The sequence below is a fragment of the Pygocentrus nattereri genome, chromosome 2 (assembly GCF_015220715.1).
Source record: "Pygocentrus nattereri isolate fPygNat1 chromosome 2, fPygNat1.pri, whole genome shotgun sequence".
NCBI classification, from domain to species: domain Eukaryota; kingdom Metazoa; phylum Chordata; class Actinopteri; order Characiformes; family Serrasalmidae; genus Pygocentrus; species Pygocentrus nattereri.
In genome coordinates this window covers 8,190,889-8,211,898 of record NC_051212.1, presented here as the reverse complement: position 1 = coordinate 8,211,898, position 21,010 = coordinate 8,190,889, and the positions used below count along the sequence as shown (strand labels likewise).

General features: G+C 43.3%; 1 protein-coding gene across 1 annotated transcript in view; it reads right to left on the bottom strand.

Annotated features, from left to right (window-relative positions):
- Positions 1-21,010, bottom strand: part of LOC108441960 — a 126,246-nt gene that overhangs the window by 84,837 nt on the left and 20,399 nt on the right. The window contains exon 2 of the mRNA XM_037533385.1: positions 16,174-16,577. Within this exon, the coding sequence (XP_037389282.1) occupies positions 16,174-16,240 (67 nt within the window). The 5' untranslated portion in view covers positions 16,241-16,577. The remainder of the gene's footprint in view (positions 1-16,173; positions 16,578-21,010) is intronic.

The following is a 21,010-nucleotide window of genomic DNA, read 5'->3' as shown; positions in this document are numbered from 1 at the left end:
GATATGTACAACACATGTGATTGGTCTGTGAGTCTCCTGGGCCGCTAAAGCTACTGTAAAGGCAAGAAAAGTTACGCTGGTTAAAACAGGACCACCCTGTCAGAGTTAAATAATTCTCCATAGTTTATCAGGTATAGGTCCAGGTCCACATAGGACAGCATCTGGGTCTGGACTTGGACCGCAGTCCGCCTATTAGTTACCTCTGCCATAGTGGCATATAAATAGCCAGCAGAATCGAGCAGAGGGGTCCAGTGTGGCAGAATACAGCGAGAAATAGCACCAATGGATGTGTACCATAATTCAGTCGGGACCCTGAAAGCACAGATACTCAGCCCCATTCCCAATATTCCCTAACTGCAATTTTTCTGAGCAAGCCGGTGGCCCCAAAGTATCATTACACACTCCTATAATGCAAGAAAGTCTCCATTCATTTGCACTAGTAGGGCTTTTATACATGAATTTCCAGACATTTACACTGATTTATAAATTCCGTGTCCAATCAAACATGACCCAATTTGTAGATTATGTAAAAGAACGGGCGAAAACATAAGCTACTCAAGCATTTTGTAATTTAATGTACGATAATCTACTTTTTATTTAAACTCGGCTGCTGATCTGTAGAAAAGCATGTCACAAATGCAGCTCCATGCATCCATCGCTGAACCATTCCACACCATATTTCTGCAAAGTTTTATGTCATAGTGCACTACTGTGATCAAATGGAGTAAGATGTTCTCAACCACATGCTTATCTGCAGCATCTTATCCTGAACCATCTCCCCACTCGCACCATCCACAGGATATTAGCCTGTTGGTGTCCTCTGTAATTTGATTCTGTTAGCAGATAACCCCAAGTTAATTAAATTGGATGTTCTCTGGGGCCATTAGAGTTTATGACTGTATGCTTGGTTAAACTGTGGCCTAATTCTGAAGAGAAAGCCAAGATTCACAGCCTCGCTGTAGATGATGATTCACACCACTGTTTCTCGCAAAGCCTCACAGTCTACAGTCCCCACAGTCAGCATGCGCAAACACATAATGAGATGTCCAGTATGCAGGCCAGCAGTGAAGGGGGACATGAATGGGCCTAGTCCACCCTGAGAAGACCATATACCATATATATGAAATATACTGCTAAGAATACATACAAAACTTGTCAGTTGAATGACGTCTACTGTTGTTTTATGTTATACAACAGTTAGTTCTGGCCACGTGAGCTGATTGGCTGAGAGGCGTTCTAACTGCTGATATTTCACCACAACATCACCGGTTTTTCACAAACACTGTATCACTCCACTGAGACACCATTGCTAAGCAACGACTTTGACAGCTGTAGGAGACGCTCGAGCCATTTGAATGGTTTTACTTCTTACTTTGCACAGAAACGGAACATTTAAGATCACACTTGACCAATTTGGTCCGACTCTGAAGATGAGACGACACTAAACTCCCAAACTGTCGTCACCACTGAGCAGCTTTTCAGTTGCAGCTGAGACAGAAGAACAGCTGAACAACCTGGAATCAGCCAGAAATGAACCCAACACCAATCGCCAAACGTGTGGTCTGACCTTCAGAGTCTGACCAAGTCAGACTGAGCCATAAAACTGACCCAATATAAAACAAAAAGCTGCTCAGTGGTGACGACAGTTTGGGAATTTAGTGCAAGGAGCTGGAGGACGACCTGCCGGCTGTGCAGCGAGTGGGTGGAGCTCGTTACTCTGACGTAGCAACAAGCTGCTCGTTAAGGAGCTATAATTAGGAGGAAGGAACTGAACATTACAACATATTAAACGCCGCGTTCGCCGCCAGTTCATTCATTTATTACTGTATTTATTAAACTGTTGTATAAAAGCAAAAGAACATTTGAGGCCGTGTGATCATGAAAAAACATCACAGCCGTGACGTTACTTTGCGATAACACACCCCCCCTCGTTTTCTATTGCTTAAATATAGACATTTGCTTTCTGCACTGGTCCTTGTTTTGTGATCTGTCTGAGAGATTTGTGAACCGCTGATAAGCAACTGTTGCTATCCAGTTACCTCAGTCAACCATTAAGTACTTTAGCACATGTAGCCTTTCTGTGGATTTGAATTCAAAGCACTAGAAATGGTCAAAAGAGTCACTTTTGCAGAGTCACTGTTGTTGTCATCATTGGACTTCTTAAAATGCACCTTTTTAAACAAAATGTCAAAGCAAATGTCTACTTCCATGCATCAAGTCATCAAAGGTAAGAAATAAATGATCCATAAACATTTTTCATGCCTGTCATGGCAGTAAGTTTTAGCTTAAGCTTGTCAGTTTAGGTTTTGAAGTTTGCTGCCATTGTTTTTATCTTGACCTTTCTGTGTAACTTACATCTCAGCTGTTTTATTTAAACTCACTTATGCAGTCTTCAGTGGGATATAAGTTGCTGAGCAGACATATGCTTTTAAGTAAAGGGTGTTGCAGTGTTGTTTGGATTTATGTGTGACGCGGAGCGAGGTAGCGGACGCATGTGCGGAGGTAAGCGACTTTTATTGTGGGCACATCCAAAGTCAGGGTCGCAATGGTCCAGGGTCATAGCACCAATATGTACAGATCGGGGGTCAGACATGATCATGATCAGAATCATGATCCAACAGAGCAAGGACAAAGACCGATACAAAGACCAGTTAACACTAAGGGCAAACACAGGGCTTAAATAACAAAGGGTAAATGAGGGACAGGTGGAAAACAGATGGAGACAATAATGGGCGGAGACATGAAACAAGGGGGCTGGACTAGAAAAAACAACAAAAACACACATGGTAAACCAAAACAGGACTGGGAGGGGCCAATCGTGACATTATACGTGTGTTCCCATTAATGTGTTATATATATATATATATATATATATATATATATATATATATATATATATACATACATGCAACACACACTAACACACCACCACCACGGCAGTGCTGAGAATGATCCACCACCCAAATATTACCTGCTCTGTGAGGGTCCATGGGGGTCCTGACCACTGAAGAACAGGGTAACAGAGTATCAGAGAAACAGATGGACTACAGTCTGTAACTGTAGAACTACAAAGTGCAGCTATGCAGTAAGAGGAGCTGATAAGATGGACAATGAGCGTAGAAACAAGGATCATAATCTTATGCCTGATCGGTTTACACTGCTATATTTTAAAAGTGATGTTATTTTAAAATTCCTAAATCTATTTCAAATTTCTATTCCACATCTTAACAGCGAAATAAACACAATCCATCCATTTATATTTTGGAGCAGTTCAATGATTGGTGGTGTGGGAGCTCACAGGTAGGTGGCACTAACAGAAGGAGGGGGAAATTCAGAGTGAGAGCGAAAAGATCACCTAAGCATGATAGCAGCTCATTGAGCTCCACACACAACAGAGCACATTCAGCTTTCAGTCCAGCACCAATCTCTCGACTCCTGCTCTCAGAAATCCTCTAAACAGGGGGTCATTTTATTATCAGTTAGCTAGAACCCAGCCTGCGCTGTTAACAAAGCTTTCGCTGGCTTATCCAAAAACGCTCCCGTCCCAAACACCACAGAAGAGGGCGTTTTTATCAGCCACACTTCTTTCAGCAGAATCAAACCTGTACTGTGGTGTGTGGCTCTGTTTGGGTCTGTAGCCTGCTTGCTAAGCTAACGTCAAGTTAGTCGATCAGTTTATAGATTCAAGCGCTACAGAGCAAGTTTAACTTCACCTTTCTGCTCCTTCAACACCAGCCGCTCGACTTCACTCCCTCTGATCTGAATCACTGTCATCTGAACTCGTCTCGGAGCTTCAGTCAGCCAGAATCCAACATGTTCTTTGGTGAGCAGCGCTATTATAATGCTAGGTAAGCTAATGCTAACCAGCTACTCTCTCCTAGTTTAACGTTTAACTGTTTAACGTTTAGGAACTGTTCAACAGATGGTTTGACCTGCAGTGACTGCTACCCTGGAAATCAGGCAGTGCGTTCACTTGTTGGTGACCACCCTGACAGCAAGAGGACAGTGGGCCACTGCCAGTGCGCTAAGGGCAAAGCTAGCGGCCCACTCTCTTTTTGCTCAGCGTTTTCCTGGCGGCCCACCGACGGTTGAGCGGAGTAATAGACAAAATTCCACTGATCTTCGCTCATTTTTCCTTCCTTCCTTTCTTTAGTTATACTTTGTATATTAGTTGAGTCAATCGTTTTAATCTAGCTCAGTATCCAGCTCCAACATTTTCTGTGAAATCGTTTTATATCAGGCCTAGTCATTTTTTTTACATTTACATTTACATTTATGGCATTTGGCTGACACTCTTGTCCAGAGCGACTTACAATTTGATTATTTTACACAGGTAGGCCAAGGCAGTGTTAGGAGTCTTGCCCAAGGACTCTTATTGGTATAGTGTAGGGGGCTTGCCTTGGTGGGGGATTCTCTCTCTCAGTTGTTTGTAATATTTTTATTTATTTTCTAAAACTGCCCTGCGATGGACTGGCGACCTGTCCAGGGTGTATCCTGCCTTTCGCCCAATGACAGCTGGGATAGGCTCCAGCTCCCCCCACAACCCTGAAGGAGAAGCGGCTTAGAAGATGTGTGTGTGTGTCTGTGTGTGTGTGTGTGTGTGTATTTTCTAAAATAAAAGTCTCTGGGCATTTAAAATCTGTTTGAGAAGATTAAAAACTAGTTAGAGCTTGTATGCAGGACAGTAATCTGGATGGTCCCAATGTGCACCAGCAGTGGTAAACATCAGCAGGGTGTCAACCTTATCAAGCCAGCGGACCAGTGTATGCTTGCTATCTGGGCATGAAAGTGAAATGAACTTTATGATTACTTCTTGGCAAAAAGGACAGTTTTTTTTACATCGCTGTACTGTATACCGTTCAACAATATGGTACACTGCGGTAACATTTCAAGACATTTTCAAGTTTGAAGGTGAAGTAAGTAGATGCTGCCCAACTCCAAGAGTAACGTGTAATTCCAAGCTTAAAAGAATTGACTTTGGACTGACATTAGCTCATTCGAATGCCAGCTCCTCGGCTTTCTGCAGTTTTTCTGATGCATTCTGTTAAACTGTTGCAAAAAAGAAAAAGAACAAGCTGTCCTGCTTCCGTTGGGCTGAACCCAACTCCCGGCTGAGAGGACCCGGTTGCTCTATTACACGAAGAGTGCCAGCCAACTTCAAATCAGACAGCAGCACTGCGTCCTCATGATGGCCAGGAGAAGGGGACAGATGGCGGCAGATGGGCGGGAACGAGGAGCCCTCTAGACAGACGTGTTTGGCGAGAGGCGGTTTAGTTCGGGGGGCCTTGCGCTGGCACTGGAGACGTTTGACCTCTCCACTCTCCAGTTAGATGAATCACCAGAAACCAGAAAATCTGGACTACACAGAACAAGACCGTGCTTGTCATCATGAATCAGGAACAGCGGGTTCCAGAGAGGACGCGAAAGGACTCTGACCCTGCTGACCAGTTTTTTTTTTTCTTTTCAAACACATGAAAGAACGTAATGAGAATCTTGTGTTCTACCTGCACATGTGCATTGGGGATCTTTCTCTTTCTTCAGCAACATCAAAGAGATGCTCAGTCCGACGAAAACAAAATGCTCCTCTTCTCCAGCCAGACTTAACAAAGGGGCTCTTTTCTCATGCCAATGAGAGGCAGTGCTGGCTGTAAGGAGAGGCACTCCTGTCCTGTAGCTGCTCATTATGCTCCAACAACTGGGATGAACCGGTGTCACCCTCTCACACTAATTAGCGCCACCCACTCTCTGATTTTTTTCATTTTCCATATATTCTGCATTAGATTTACATGTTTGGATGGTCATCCACCACTCGCCATCTAGAAAAGTTAAATAAATAAATAAAAGGTCAAAGGGGGGACTCTGTAATGACACCACGGAATTGAGACGCTTGCGGATAAAGGAATACAGGCAGATCGAAATCCACAGTCGTAGTCAAAAGCAGGCAAAAAGGTCAAAGGACAAAAAACAGAGATCCAGGGCAAACAATCCAAAAAGGGCAAATCAAACACCAGAATCAGAGAAATGGGAAAACAAGTCACACACCGGGAAAACAATCGAAATAACGCTCAGTAGTTCGCAGGAGAAACAAACCTCGCAGCTGACTACTGCTAAAGCCCGGCCAGGTGTTACACATTAGAATTCAGGTGATCTTCAACGCTGTTAGGAGCGTGTGTGGGGGAACAGCAGACAGCTGATCTCCTTGTGTATTCTGGGAAATGAAGTCCATGTGTATATGGGGGTTGGTAGGAAGAGCTACAGTCATGTGATCTCCCAGAGGATTGTGGGAGATTGAGTCCTGACATTTGTGACAGACTCAGTATCGGCTGGCTGGTTTATGGAGATCAGCACTAAGGGTGGACGATCCGGCAAAAAAAAAATGATCACAATACTTCCAGACATTTTCTTGTAACACGATATTTAGCTTTGCTGAGATTTAATACGCTGGAACAGAACCTGCAGTGCCACATATGATGATAATCCATCCATCCACCCATTTTCTAAGCCGCTTCTCCGTCAGGGTCACGGGGGGTGCTGGAGCGGTCATCGGGCGGAAGGCAGGATACACCCTGGACAGGTCGCCAGTCCATCGCAGGGCAGACAGACAGACACAGACAGTCACTCACACACAGGGGCAATTTACCACGTCCGATTGGCCTGACTACATGTCTTTGGACTGTGGGAGGAAACCGGAGAACCCGGAGGAAACCCACGCAGACACGGGGAGAACATGCAAACTCCACACAGAGAGGACCCCGGTCACCCGGCCAGGGAATCGAACCCAGGCCCTCCTCGCTGTGAGGCTTATGCTGATTATTGTGATACATGGTATGTATATACTTTCAGGAGTATGTGATGGGTGTGGTCAGGACTTAAAGACACTGGAGAACTGCATGGATCATAAAAAGGGTTTAGACCAACACAAGTAGAAAGCCTGTAAACAACAACAACGATGAGCAGTGTACAGCACAGCAACTGCATAAACTGCAGAGTAACAAGCAGCTCCTTAGCCTATCATGACACAAACTCTCAACGCTAATATGAAAGTCAGATGTGACGGGTCAGTTCTGGCAGGTGATTTACAGACCACGTCGTACGTCTTTACTTAATCAACAGAAGATGAGAAGGAGTGTGTTATCGTGAAATAACATCCCGGCTGTGATTTGGTCTCCGTAGATCATCACAGCTGTGATGTTATAGTGATAACACACTCCTCGAGTGTTCTGTTGTGTCCTTCCTCCTAATTATAGCTCCTTAACAAGCAGCTTGTAGCTACGTCAGAGTAACGAGCTCCGCCCACTCGCTGCTCAGCCGGCAGTTTGTTCTCCAGCTCCTTGCACTAAATCCCCAAACTGTCGTCACCACTGAGCAGCTTTTTGTTTTATATTGGGTCAGTTTTATGGCTCAGTCTGATTTGGTCAGACTCTGAAGGTCAGACCACACGTTTGGCAAATGGTGTTGGGTTCATTTCTGGCTGATTCCAGGTTGTTCAGCTGGTCTTCTGTCTCAGCTGCAGCTGAAAAGCTGCTCAGTGGTGACGACAGTTTGGGAATTTAGTGTCGTCTCATCTTCAGAGTCCAATCAAATTGGCTGTCGGTCAAGCGTGATCTTAACAGTGTCCGTTTTCTGTTTGTGCCCAAAGTAAGAAGTAAAAAACTTTCAAATGGCTTGAGCGTCTCCTACAGCTGTCAAAGTTGTTGCTTAGCAATGGCGTCTCAGCAGAGTGATGCAGTGATCAGCTTGCGTGGCCAGAACTAACTGTTGAATAAATACTAACATCACACATACAGAGAAGGTCCAGCTCAATGTTTAGGTCTCAAATGTCAAATCAACATTATATTGACGAAGATGTGATCGTGAAATGGTTCTTCAGATTTATGGAGAAGGTGCTGTAGATGGTTCTATATAACAACTTTTTGAAAACGGTTCTATATAGCACCAAAAAGCATTCTTCTATTATTAGAATGTCAAGCTTGTCACAACAGAAGGTGCTACATAGAACCCTTTTCAAAAGGTTTCTGTATAGAACGATCTACAGCACAGTATCCATCAAACTGAAGAACCATTTCACAATACAAAGGGTTCTTTGAGTGTTTATGATTGTATATAGAACCATATTCTTTACCAAAAAACCCTTGAAGAACCATCTTTTTTAAGAGTTTAGACAGTCTAATTATCTACTCCCCATACACGGCAAATTGTCCAGATGTTCCCCACAACCCTATTTCTAAACATCTGCCATTTTGTTGAACTCTGAAAACAGGCCAAGCCAAATTACTCTTAATATGCTCCTGGTTTGGCATTGGCATAGGCATTGGTTCTTCAGGGGTTCTTTGGTAAAGAAGGTTCTATATTGAACCATTAACACTCAAGGAACATTTTGTATGATTAAAGGGTTCTTTGCATTGTGAAATGGTTCTTCAGATTGATGGAGAATGTGCTGTAGATGGTTCCCTATAGAAGGTTCTATATAGCACCAAAAAGGGTTCTTCTGTTGTTAGGATGTCAAACTTTTTACAATGGAAGAACCTTTCTTGGTGCTATATAGAATGCTTTTTTAAAAAGGGTCTATGAAGATCCATATAAAGTGCATTTTCCGTCAATCTGAAGAACCCTTCCATGATGCAAAGGTTTTTTTTTTTGTGTGTGTTTATCATTTTCTCTACTCTCTTCTTCTTTCGGCTGCTCCCTTTAGGGGTCGCCACATAATTTTTAAGTGTGTCAGTCAGCAATGTTGCTGATATAGAAGTCTATATTGACATCTGGAACATCTGGAAGCCTGCTAGTGGGCTCACACAGCTAACTCACAGATTCTAACCCGGCCGAGGTCCAGCGCCATCCGTTTAAATAACCTGCTCCTCGCTGCCCCCTCCTCCCCTTCAGGAGAGAGCGGAGGCTTGTGTAAAGTAGGTGTGACGCACATCCAAGTGGTGAGTCAACATGGTCAAGGCCAAGTTAACCTGCATTAAAACAGGCCCAACTATTTCTAAACAGCACGATCAAATATTGATGGCCCACTCTTAAAAATCATGGTTCTATATAAAATCTTGAACACTCAGAGAACCATGTGCATGCCTCAATGGTCCTCTGCATGGTGAAATGCTGCTTCAGAGTGATGGAGAATGTGCTGTAGATGATTTCAAATAAAAGGGTTCTATGTAGAGCCAAAAAGCCTTCTTATATTGTGACAAGCTTGGCATTGTAACAATAGCAGAACCCATTTTAGTGCTAAATAGAACCATATCCAGCACGTACTGGAGAACCATTTCACCATGCAGTGTTCTTTGAGTGTTTACAGTTCTATATAGGACCATTTTGTTCACTAAAGAACCCTTGAAGAACCACCATTTTTGCATAATTTTTGCATCATGCTCAACAGCAGTTGGGAGACGGGAAATATTGAAGTATTAAGATCAAGAGGCATGAACGGAGTACATCTGTGTCGGCCATCTGGCCTCGGTGTGTGTGTGTGAGTGTGTGTTACAATTCATACCGACATTTAGACATGAAGAAAACACACACACACAGAAACACACACACACACACATAAGCAAAAACACGTTGCACACACACCTGGAAATGAATCACAATGAAAATAAGGAATAAAATAGACCCTCTTTTGCGTTAATATGTGATAATCTCTCCTAAACCAACACACAACGCTTAGTCAGACATTTACAGTGTGTTCAGCAGGATAACTGACCATGAAGTCATATTTTTTCCATGTCAGATTTGTTTCTGCACCAGTTTTTCCACAAGTCCATGAGTCTGAGTCATCGTTCGCACGGATTACTGGCAGAGAGCAACAGTTGCTATGGAGATGGAGGAAATTCAAGGATGAGAGGCAGTTCCATTTATGGGCAGAGAAAGCAGCACGCGTGTACCTGGGTCCTCCTTTCAGATCTCTACGGGGAGATATCAACTAAACGATATCAAAGCGCGTCAGCGTCTGACGGCTCCCCTGGGTTTTATTAAGGATGGCGCTCCTCTTCTGTGTTTGTACACCGAAGGTCGTGCTCTCGTGGGGAATGACTGATTCTCTTTGGTGCAGTAAAGGAAACCTCTCAATTCCTGCCACAAATTATTTAAAGCACTAATAAGGAAGGTGGGCCACGTTCAACGGTCGCTTTTCTTCAGCAATTACTCTTAACCCTGCCCTGTCCAGGGCAATGACCTTGCACTCTGAGAACTCAACCAGCCTAACACGTCTGACCTGGATTCTTCTGAAAACAGAGTGAAAGTAAAGGCTTGGTGCAAAATCGTGAGCTACAAGGCTAATGCAGCTATCTCCATCCATCCATTCAAGAAGTTGTTGTTGAAACTTTGGCCCAATCCCATTTCACCCCTCGTCCCTACCACTTAGCACTAGCCCGTTGTGCGTGTTCTCGTCTTGGAGTAGGGTGTCCCCATTCTTGTTGAGATGGAGGGGTAGAGTTCAGAGGCTCAATCCAAATTGAGTGTTACAGAGAAGCTGGCTGCACGAGCGACCAAAGAAACCCACAAATGTGAGAATTTTCCCCCGTTAAACATGATGATGACCACTGTTTTATCTACGTTTGATGTCATTTCAACGTATTATGGTCCTTTTCTTAATAACAAGCATAAAACGTCATTAGTCGTACACTAGGGTGTCGTAGCTAGCTAGCTAACTTTCCCATTCCACCTTAAATAGTGTAGCAGTTCTGACGCCTGAAGCGCCAGAATGTAACTGCTACTCCATTTAAGGTGGAAGGGGAAAATTCGAACAAGAAGCTCGTGAATAACTGACTTCAGCTTCATATCACTGAAGAATTAGGGGTGGGCGATAATGAATAATTGTGCCCCTCTTTGAAGGCTTATGATCCCTAAATGTAACTTAAGCCCAGCAGTGAGGAGCTGAACTTTCCCCTCCTCTGCTGCCACTGCAGGCTGGCAGGGTCGCCTACAGAGCAGCGCTGAGAGCTGATAATGAAATAATGTACTTCTTTATTTGAGGGTCCCATTTATAGCAAAGATCCAGGGGTTAGGGTGACGCTCAAAAACAAGGGGTAGGGGTAAAAATAAATGGGATTTGGTCTAAATATCCCACACTGCAAGATCTATGAGAAATCTTCTCGTTAGCATCCCGCGAGTTCTAGAGTGTCATTTCCAGTAGGTTCTGTAGATTTGCTGCTGCTCGGTGGATCATGACTGCCAGGTTGCTACACGAAGAGAAGTGCTCTGAGAAAACGTTCTTCGCTGCCATGCTGGGGTCACTGGTGTGTGCCAGCCACCTTGAGTCCAGCTGATTCAGGCACCCCCCACCCCACATTCCCCCTAATGTCTACTGATATGCAGTCTTGGGTTGAGACGGCCAACAGGTCATATAGAGATTGAAATGGAATTGAATCGACTGTGAGAGAGAAAAAGATGGGGGATGAGAGTCTCACTTCAATTTCTCTCTCCCTCTCTCGTTCTTGCCTGTATTCCGTAATGAATAACAGCACTTTAGCGCGCAGTAAATCTGCCCGGAGCCGTTTCTCCAAGCCCTGGCTCCACCGGGGCCGTTTTACGGCCGCTGTCTTGGTCCCCGCAATGAATTGCATTGCTGTAGGGAAGCCCATCGATTTGAGTGAAGCGCCAGGCTATTACTTGTGTGGGTACTTGGCTTCGCACGGCAGAGCAGCACCAGTCTGGATGGAGATCACGGGCAGCATGATAATCAGCCCTGCTGCAGAGACTCGCACGAGCAAGAGCCGAGCAACATGTATTACTGTCCTTCTTCAGAGATGTCCTTCAGAGGTGATGAATAGGAAATGTTTTAGCCCCCCTCACCCCCGCCCTTGTCCGCAATGAGGGTGTGATGCAGTGATGCTCGAGCTGAGGATGCATGCTGAGACGATGAGAGGGTTTGATGGTGTGTTTCGGGCCAAACCGAGGAGGAAAAGGAAAGACGCAGAAGTGTCTATTCATGTGCGCTAGGCACCGGGGAAGGAGGCTTGACCGATATGTGGGCTGGCCAAGAGCGCTGGCCGATGTTGATGTCAGTTTTATTGGTATATAATAATTAGGCTACATTCAGACTGGCCCAAATATGATTTACTGCCCAATACTCATTTTGTTCCTTGGTCATTGACGCTATCTTCTTAATGCGGCTTATATCTGACATCAGTCTGAGCAGATCACACTCCAGAACTGACCCGCGTGCACAAAGGAACAGCAATCCATCCAACGAACACAGCTGCCCTCTGTCATCCTGAAGATCAACGGACTCCTTTAACATGACATTGAAATGCGATTAATAAATTGCTGCTTTGAACTTGGTGAGCAATCAAAATGAGCATGTTGAACAAAGGCCCAATCCCACTTCACCCCCTCCCCTACCACCGAGCCCATAGCACTCGGTTTTGCACGTTCATGTCTTGGGAGTAGGGTGTCCCAAATTTTGTTGAGATGGAGGGGTAGGGCGAAGTGTTAGGAGTACCTGGCCCTCCAAATGCACCAATACCACTTTTTCCCTTCCGATACCTGGTCCTTCAGTATCGGCCGATACAGAGTATCGATACCGATACTCTATTTAAGGGAACTCACCTATAAGCCCTGATATTTATACAATTACATGTATATAAGTTTATTTTGGTAAAATGTGTGTTCTGCATCACAAATGAAGCACACTCAGCTTGGCCAGATAGCACTGACCTGTTGGATTATATTTATTAGATGCTTAGGAAAACTTATTTTTGTGTTTGTAATGTATATTTAGTATTTACTGTTATGCAATTAGTAATGGGAATCATGTGTAGCAACGTAAGTAAATGTAAAATATCTTTAGTGTGCAAAACAGTTAAAAACACAACTGAACAGTGTACAGATGTTTATGGCCCTACAAAGTGGGACCCTCAATGTAAAAAGAGCATCGCTTCATTAACAGCTACCAGCGCTGCTCTGTAGGCAACCCTGCCCGTCTGCAGTGACCGCAGAGGAGGGTAAAGTCCAGCTCCTCACTGCTGGGCTTTAGTTACATTTAGGGAATCATAAGCCTGCAAAGAGGGGACAATTATTTATTATCAACCACCACTAATTCTTCTGAGATATGAAGCTGAAGTCAGACATTCTTTAGCTTCTCGTTCGAATTTTCCTGTTCCACCTTAAAAGGAGCAGCAGTTACATTTTGGCCCTTCAGGCGTCAGAACTGCTGCACTATTTAAGGTGGAACGGGAAAGTTAGCTAGCCAGCTACTGAGACCATTGGCAATTTTTTATGCCTGTAATGAAGAAAAGGACCCTTATATATTGAAACGACATTAAACCAATATAAAACAGTGGTTATCCTCATTTTTTGATAAAAACTTCCAAAAACTTCTGTTTGGAGGGCCATGTAGCCCAAATACTTCCACTTACCTCTGTACCTCAACAACAATTGGGACGCCCAACCCCTAGACGTGAACGCACAAAATGGACAGCTAAGGGCTAAGTGGTGGGGGCAAGGGTGAATTGGAATTGGACCTTCCATTACTGATATCCAGTTTTTTGGCCTAGGATATGCATGATGACTTAATTTTGATAACTGAGTATCCGTAAGAGTCAATTAACAGATCTTCAGTTAACCACAGGGAATGAAAAGGCAAAACTCTGGCCAAAACAAATACACTTTTAAGCTGCCAGCACTGATATTAGGAGGCTACAATGTTCAGTAGCACAAGAATATGTTTAAAAACATTGTATAATATAAACTTGCCAAGGGAAATCAATAGGATATCGTGTTAGAAGAATAACAGAGGCTGCCTCTTCAGATGAGCCAGTGAGCTAACAGAGCTAACCAGTATAACTTTGCATGCTTATCTTCTACACAAGGCCATTTTCCTCTTTAGTCGATGTGCCAAGATGTTACATTGTCAGAAAAACACATATTCTGGCATTCTGAGAGGCGCAACTGCCTGAGTGTCGGCCCTGTAATTAGGAGATTACAAGTTAGATCCCTGGTGATCCTCCATCACCAGCACAATTGGGCTTGTTCTCTCTGGGTGGGTAGGATGGACCCCCTTTTCCCGGCCTATCATGTAGGAGCGATGCTGGTCAGTACAGGCGTCTGTTGGCTGATGTAACAGAACTGATGGTTAACGCTCTCCGTCGGGTGCCTTCGCCTGTCTGACGAGATTGCATTAGCGGCAGTCCTAACTAATGGGTGGAATTGGAGCCGACAAAATTGGGGAGAAAAATTTGGGAAACAAATCCAAAAAACAAAAAGTAATACATGTTTGTAGAACTAGCTAACATCAGCTAGAGCAGTTAGCTTAGTTAGCTGTATCTCCATCCTCTCACATTAACAACGCATCTTTGGCATATTAACGCACTTGTGTTTCATAGTAGCGAAGTATAATATAATATATGTACTTTCAAATATCAAACTTTACAGGCCTGTAAAAACCTACAAAATCAGCATTTCACTGAATTGTTAGCCTGGATTTTCACCATCTTCCAATGACAGAACAATGATTTCGTTATTTGAATAATGCCATGGTGAACTATGTGCTCGGGTACCCATAAACATCCCCTGTGCCCCCCAAAATTTGGCTTTTTTGGATCTAAACTGGGATTATTAATAATTTATTTGTTAATGTTGTTTTGATAGTCAACTCATTTCCTTCAAACTAAACATTCTGAACAACTGTCCTGCAAACTGTGCCAGGCACCATTTAATTTCCTACACATTATTGATCATTAGTAAATCTTCACTCATTTTCCAACGTTATCTAGTTAGCTTGGTAATGATACCTTGCTAACTAATAGATAGGGATGTGTACAGGTACTCGACTACTCAGTTAACTGCTCTAGGCTCCAGTATTCAAACACAGAATCACTATGTGGGTATGTGCCATGTTCCATTACTGAAAGTTTACCTTCAATTCAGTGAAATAGCAATTTTATTTTTTAATAGGCCTGTAAAAATAAGTACGTGTATATGTCTACTATATTACACTTTGCTAAAACTAACACCTAAATCAGTGAAAACGATGCAGTGCCAAAGATGCGTTGTTTGGGGACGTAATTGAGAAAGCAGAGGTAGTGGAGCTGTAGCTACTCTAATCTAGCGGATGTTTTCCAGGTCAAGGAACAATGAAAAGATATTTCTGTTCTCAATGTTACTTTGACAAACAAATATCGTAGTTCATCATCCACTGAGGACAAAAGTCCTTAGAAGACAGCAAGTCTCCATTAGCATCTAACGTTGTACCAGTTATCTCTAGTGTTAGCTCGTTAGAGCTGAAGAAGCAGCTTCCTTTTCTCATCCAAGAAGAAAACCTACAGATTTCCCTCGGCCGTTTATGCATTTAGGGGATCCGAATGCATAACAGCTCTTGTCCACTGAAAGGTTTGTGAGGAATCAGACCTTTAGGCAACGTTCACTTTATTCACTTTATCTGATTTTTTGCCCTAATGTGACTCAGATCTGATGTTTTCAGGGTTGCATGGACACACAAATCTGATCTTATCAAATCCAGCTTGAGCCACTTTCAAATGTGATCCTAGATCAGGTACGTATCCGATTCGTGGTCATTTGACCTTAATGTGATGTTCAGATGGGAATTCATGTGCTTTTCTTCCACTGGGCATTGCGGCGTCATTCAGTGTTACCATGGCAACAGCGCCTAACAGAAGTTAAAGCCTGCAAACGTTGGAAAAACAGCTCTTAATGTCTCGCTCTTATATAATGAAGCCGAGAGCTGATCAGAGTTAGTGATCTTCTCAGCAAAGCTCGTTCTGCTCGCATTGTTGATTGGAATCACTTACCTAAACGAGTGTGAACCATCGAGAAATTGGATCTGAACAAAAAATCTGATTTGAGAAATGAGGCTTGTAATGTGAATGTATCTTTAGTTTCTTATCCTACACATACTGATTCTGGGTGAAAATTTAGGCCTAAGTCATCTTCTGCAGCAGGAAAATGGACAGAAAGTGATTTTTCTCAAGAGGCTGCCACTTGTGATAAGGAACTAATAGGTTTTTGGTATGTGGTAAAACTCATCACAAGCTTGTTGCACATCACAGCAAACTACACACCACACATTACACCCAATTTTCGGTAGGGCATGCCCTAGTTTTTTAACCATGTAAACACTGAAAAATATAACCACACAGACACCCCGTCAAGCATGTACCTGAAGCTCAATTCAGAGTGATCAAAATGTATGATACACAGAGAGAGAACAGCCCTGACCTTTTCTCCTGGACTCCCGTTTCACGCTGGCTTTGACGCTTGCTTGTGTTTCTGCCTCTGTCGACATCCTCCTGAGTCCTGGTTCCTCTCAAGTGCATGGAGCTCGTCCTGCATGGATTAGTCCCCTGGAGGTCTGTGGTCACTCCTACATCCCGAGGTGCTGCTCCAAGGTTTTCAGCCTGAGGTCCAACAAATGAAAAGAAGGTATCCTCACCAGGGACCTTACTATACCTCAATCCTGTAGAGTGCACTCTGCTGCTATCTTTGGCCAATGTTGCACTCTTCACACCAGTCCGACTGGATTCCCCTGATGGCCTTTAGTTCAGGTCCAGCGGCTCCCACCTTGTCACAGAGAGGAACCCGAGCGCTGATTCATCCGGCATCTCAACACCTTTGTTTAGACACTGCGAACAAACAGAAAGATTGCAAAGGAAATGTCGTTACGAATCACGGCAACTTTTGTTCAGGGGTCAGATTGAACCTGAAGCTCTAGGTTGACTCAGATTCATATGTACAAAGTGTACTCCCTCGTTTTACATGACTGGTCAGCATCTGATTGAATCGCACAACACAGCTGGCCCACGTTCCTAACAGTAGTTTGTGTTAATGAAGAAGCATTAACACACGGCTTTTGTTGAGAGGAGCCCAGTGCCTGTTTTGACTGACGTTTTTCTCACTTAAAAGGTGGTTCTTGAAGGGTTCTTTAGTAAAGACAATGATTCTACATAGAATCCTGAACATTCAAAGAACTGTTGGTTCTTTGCATGGTGAAATTATTCTTCAGACTGATGGAGAACCTGTTGTATACGGTGATATAAGAAACTTTTCAAAAAAGGTTCTACATAACACCAAAAAGGGTTCTGCCTTTGTTACAATGCCCAGTATTTATCTGTCTACTACCTAGAAACAAAACTGTGCTGTAAAACTAAGCAGCGCTTCTTAAAATGTAAGAGATTTTTCAAATCAAACTTCCTGTCTGAAATACAGTAAAATATTGTAAAAATTAACTAAGAAATAAGTTTGTTGGTGGTTTCATTGGTGTTTTTGGTGGTTATGTAGTGTTACATATTATTATCCAATTATGAGATTACTATGTTCCTTTTCAGCCTTACATTTAGAATCTGTTAGGAATTTTGGTGTAAATTAGGCCCAATCCCATTTCAATCCCAATACCCTTGCCCCTACCACTTAGCCCTTAGCCCCCCATTCACGCCTAGGGGTATGGTGTCCCGATCTCTGTTGAGATAGAGGGGTAGGGCGAAGTGTTAGGGCTACATGGCCCTCCAAACTGAGGATTTTCAGAGGCACAGTCCAAATGGAGCGTTACGAGAAAAAAGGAAAAATCGTATTATCTTAGTTTAACTTTGTTTCAATGTCTTATCTTTTCTTTATATAAATATCGCTAATAGCATGCTAATGTCTCTGTAACTAACTAGCTAAATTTCCCATTCCGCCTTAAACAGTCCAGCAGTTCTGACGCCTGAAGCTCCAGAATGTAACCGCTGCTCCATTTAAGGTGGAACAGGAAAATTCTCCCGAGAATTTGGCGAATATCTGACTTCAGCTTCCTATCACTGAAGAATTAGTGGGGGGGTGATAATAAATAATTGCCCCCCTCTTTGAAGGCTTATGATTCCTAAATGTAACTAAAGCCCAGCAGTGAGGAGCTGAACTTCAAATTCCTTTGGGCATGCAGGATGGCGCTGCATTTCATGCCCAACCCCTGTTCACCAGGGAAACCAAGGCCAGTACAATATATTCTTTAGGCCTGTAATAAATATATTCTACAGTGATATAATACATTTCCTCTGATAAACAGGGATGCAAATATGATTTGCAGATCCACGGTTTACTTTTATGCAGTGAGCCTATTCTGTTTGCAGAGAATTACACAAAAGCTTTAGACTTTATTCGATTTATTAGAGCATTATGGAGATTTTCAGCTCCAATATGTGGATCCTTCTGTTATATTGTGATCTATTCAAATCGTGGAAATTGTTCTCTTCCATAGATTTCTAACCCATTCCTTCATCATCCCCTGTTCATCATGGCTAAAGGGAGCTGAAAGACATAAAATGTCTTTTTATGGAGTCCATAAGAAGATCTGTGGGTTTACTGAGCCATCAGTGATGTTCGCTTAAAGACCAAAATTCCCTAAATGTGTATCTACCCACACATTATTGCTATTACAAATTCCATTCAGCCCACTACATGTATGCATTTCCCCATATACGTAGTTTTCTCTTAATACAACATTGTGATTATATTGTAAACCGTGGTAAAATGTCAGGTAATTACCATAAAATTCGTTTTTCTCTCAGCATATGCCTGGAAGGAACTGAACTCTCCAGGGTGTCTCCAGAATCGGGCCCCTTTGGTTTAGTGGTTTCAAGCATGTGCTTCTACTATCAAGCTAAACATCAGCTGTCAGGTGTGTGATGGCCCTCCAGCACCACTGAGCTACTGTAACACCTTTGAGTTCTGACGTGAAGTCAGAACAGACCACGCCGCAGCACCAGAGCTCCCGTTGTGTTGGGGGTACTAGTGCTGCAAATCCCTTCTGAGCTGAGGCATAAGTCCCCCATCAGCAGACCAGCACAGACCGCCAATGAGGCATTCAAACATCAATGTGGAGGCTTTCTTCGCTGCTGCCGTGGAACTACTGTAATGTAATTTTCATTAGTGCAGAGGCTCCCTGCGTTCGGCGGAAGAATGATTTGATGCGATGTACGACTGCTCTTCAAACCCGGCGCTAACTAGGTCAGCATCGTGCCCAATCTGCTCCGTGTTTTAACAGCTCCAGTGTTTCCGCTGATTTGGGTCACAGCTAACAAGCGCCTTCCCTCTCCTTCTCCTTCTCTGTGTGTTTTTTTCCTCCTCTCTTTTTTCCCACAGCATCAGCTTCTGAGCCGCCTGTCAAAGACCTAAAAAAAAAAGACTCGGGATCCTGTTTGTTTACTCAATCACGTACGGCCTTCATCTTATTAAGGAGGCTGAAGTCGAGGCAGCCGTGATTTCACTCAGCACCGGGGTGGGGGTCCCAAAATCTTTTCTAGAGGGATGCGCTCGCATTTGAAATGCGCGTCCCACCCAAACTGTCTGTCAAATTACCACCGTGAGCAAAGTGTGATAACATAATGACAGCTGCTTTCACGCCGTGTGCAGGAGAGGTTTCGTAAAAAGAAGAGTGAGGCAGTGGCCTAGTTTGCACGGCTCAAGAGAGAGAGCACCCATGGGACACGGATTTACGTTTCTGTCAGGGAAAATCTGTGTTAGCTCATGCGCCGCGATCCGGATCGCTCCTTAACAAGAGAAATCAACATCACTTTGCTCAGCAGGACACAAAGTCACGCAGGACTTCTCCTTTGAAGACGGCCTTCAAACGTGCCGGAGGCTGAGTTGTAATTTTCCTGTAAAAGTGAAAAAACATCAAGGACTACTTTTAGTTTTAGGCTTTCCATCAAAAGCTAGGGTCAAAAGGTCTGGGAGGTTCTCCTGCCATTTCCATGCAGCGATGTAGCAAAGGTTTTTTGAAATTGGGAGCCCTTCACCTGAGTCAGCCTTCTTAAATGGTTCTTGGGCTCGGATTAGTGAGGTACACTACTACTCCGTTAACTCAGAATACTGAAAGTGGGCCCTGTAAGTGTTTGGGAACAGAGGAGACACTGCTGTAGTTTTAAAAGGGAAATGTTTTCTCATTCTTGTTTGCTATAGAAGTTTAGCTGCTCAACAGTTCAGGCTCTCCTTTGTCGTATTTTTCATTTCATAATGCGCCACATGTTTTCAGTGGGTGACACGTCTGGACTGCAGGCAGGTCAGTTTAGTACTCAGACTCTTTTAATACAGAGCAGTACTGTTGTAATACATGTAGAATTGTCTAGCTATAATAATCAAGGCCTTTCCTGAAAAAGACGTCGTCTGGAAGGCAGCATATTTTACCAAAACATGCACATATCATTCAGCATTAATGATCCCTTCACAGATGTGCACATCACCCACGCCATGTGCGCTAATGCCGCCCTATACCATCATGAATACTGGCTTTTGGACTGAGCACTGATAACAAGCTGAGTGGTCTTTAGCCAGGAGGACACAGAGTCCATGATTTCCAGAAACTATTGCAAATGTTCATTCATTAGACCACGAGTCCATTTTAAATGAGCTCAGGCCCAGAGAAGGTGGCAGCGTTTCTGGATCCTGTTTATATATTATTCTTTCTTTGCGTTGTAGAGTTTTAATTAACATTTGTGGATGCAGCGACAAACTGTTTTCACAGACAGTGGTTTTCAGAAGTGTTTCTGAGCCCATGCAGTGATTTCTACTACAGAATCATGTCTGTTTTTAATGCAGCGCCGTCTGAGGGCCCAAAGATCACGACCAGCACTTACTGGTTTCTGGCCTTTTTCCTTAAACACAGAGATTTCTCCAGATTCTCTGGAACTTTTAATGATATTATGTACTGCAGATGATAAAAAGCAAAAGCTCTTTGCTGTTTTACGTTGAGAAAAACATTATTATTGTTAAATTATATATTATAAATGATTATTCTTGAACTGTTGCACTATTTGATCATGCAGTCTTTTACAGAGTGGTGAACCCTCCTCATCTTTCCTTCTGAAAGACTCCGCTTCTCTGAGATTTTCTTTTATACCCGATCATGTTACTGGACCTGTTGCCATTTAACCACCAAGTTTTTTTTTAGCATTACACAACTTTACCAGCCTTTTGTTCCCCTGTCCCAAATTTTTTTGGAACATGTTGTTGGCATCATATTCAAAATGAGCATACATTTAAAATAAATAAATAAAAATTCTTAGTTTTATCTTTTGATATGCTG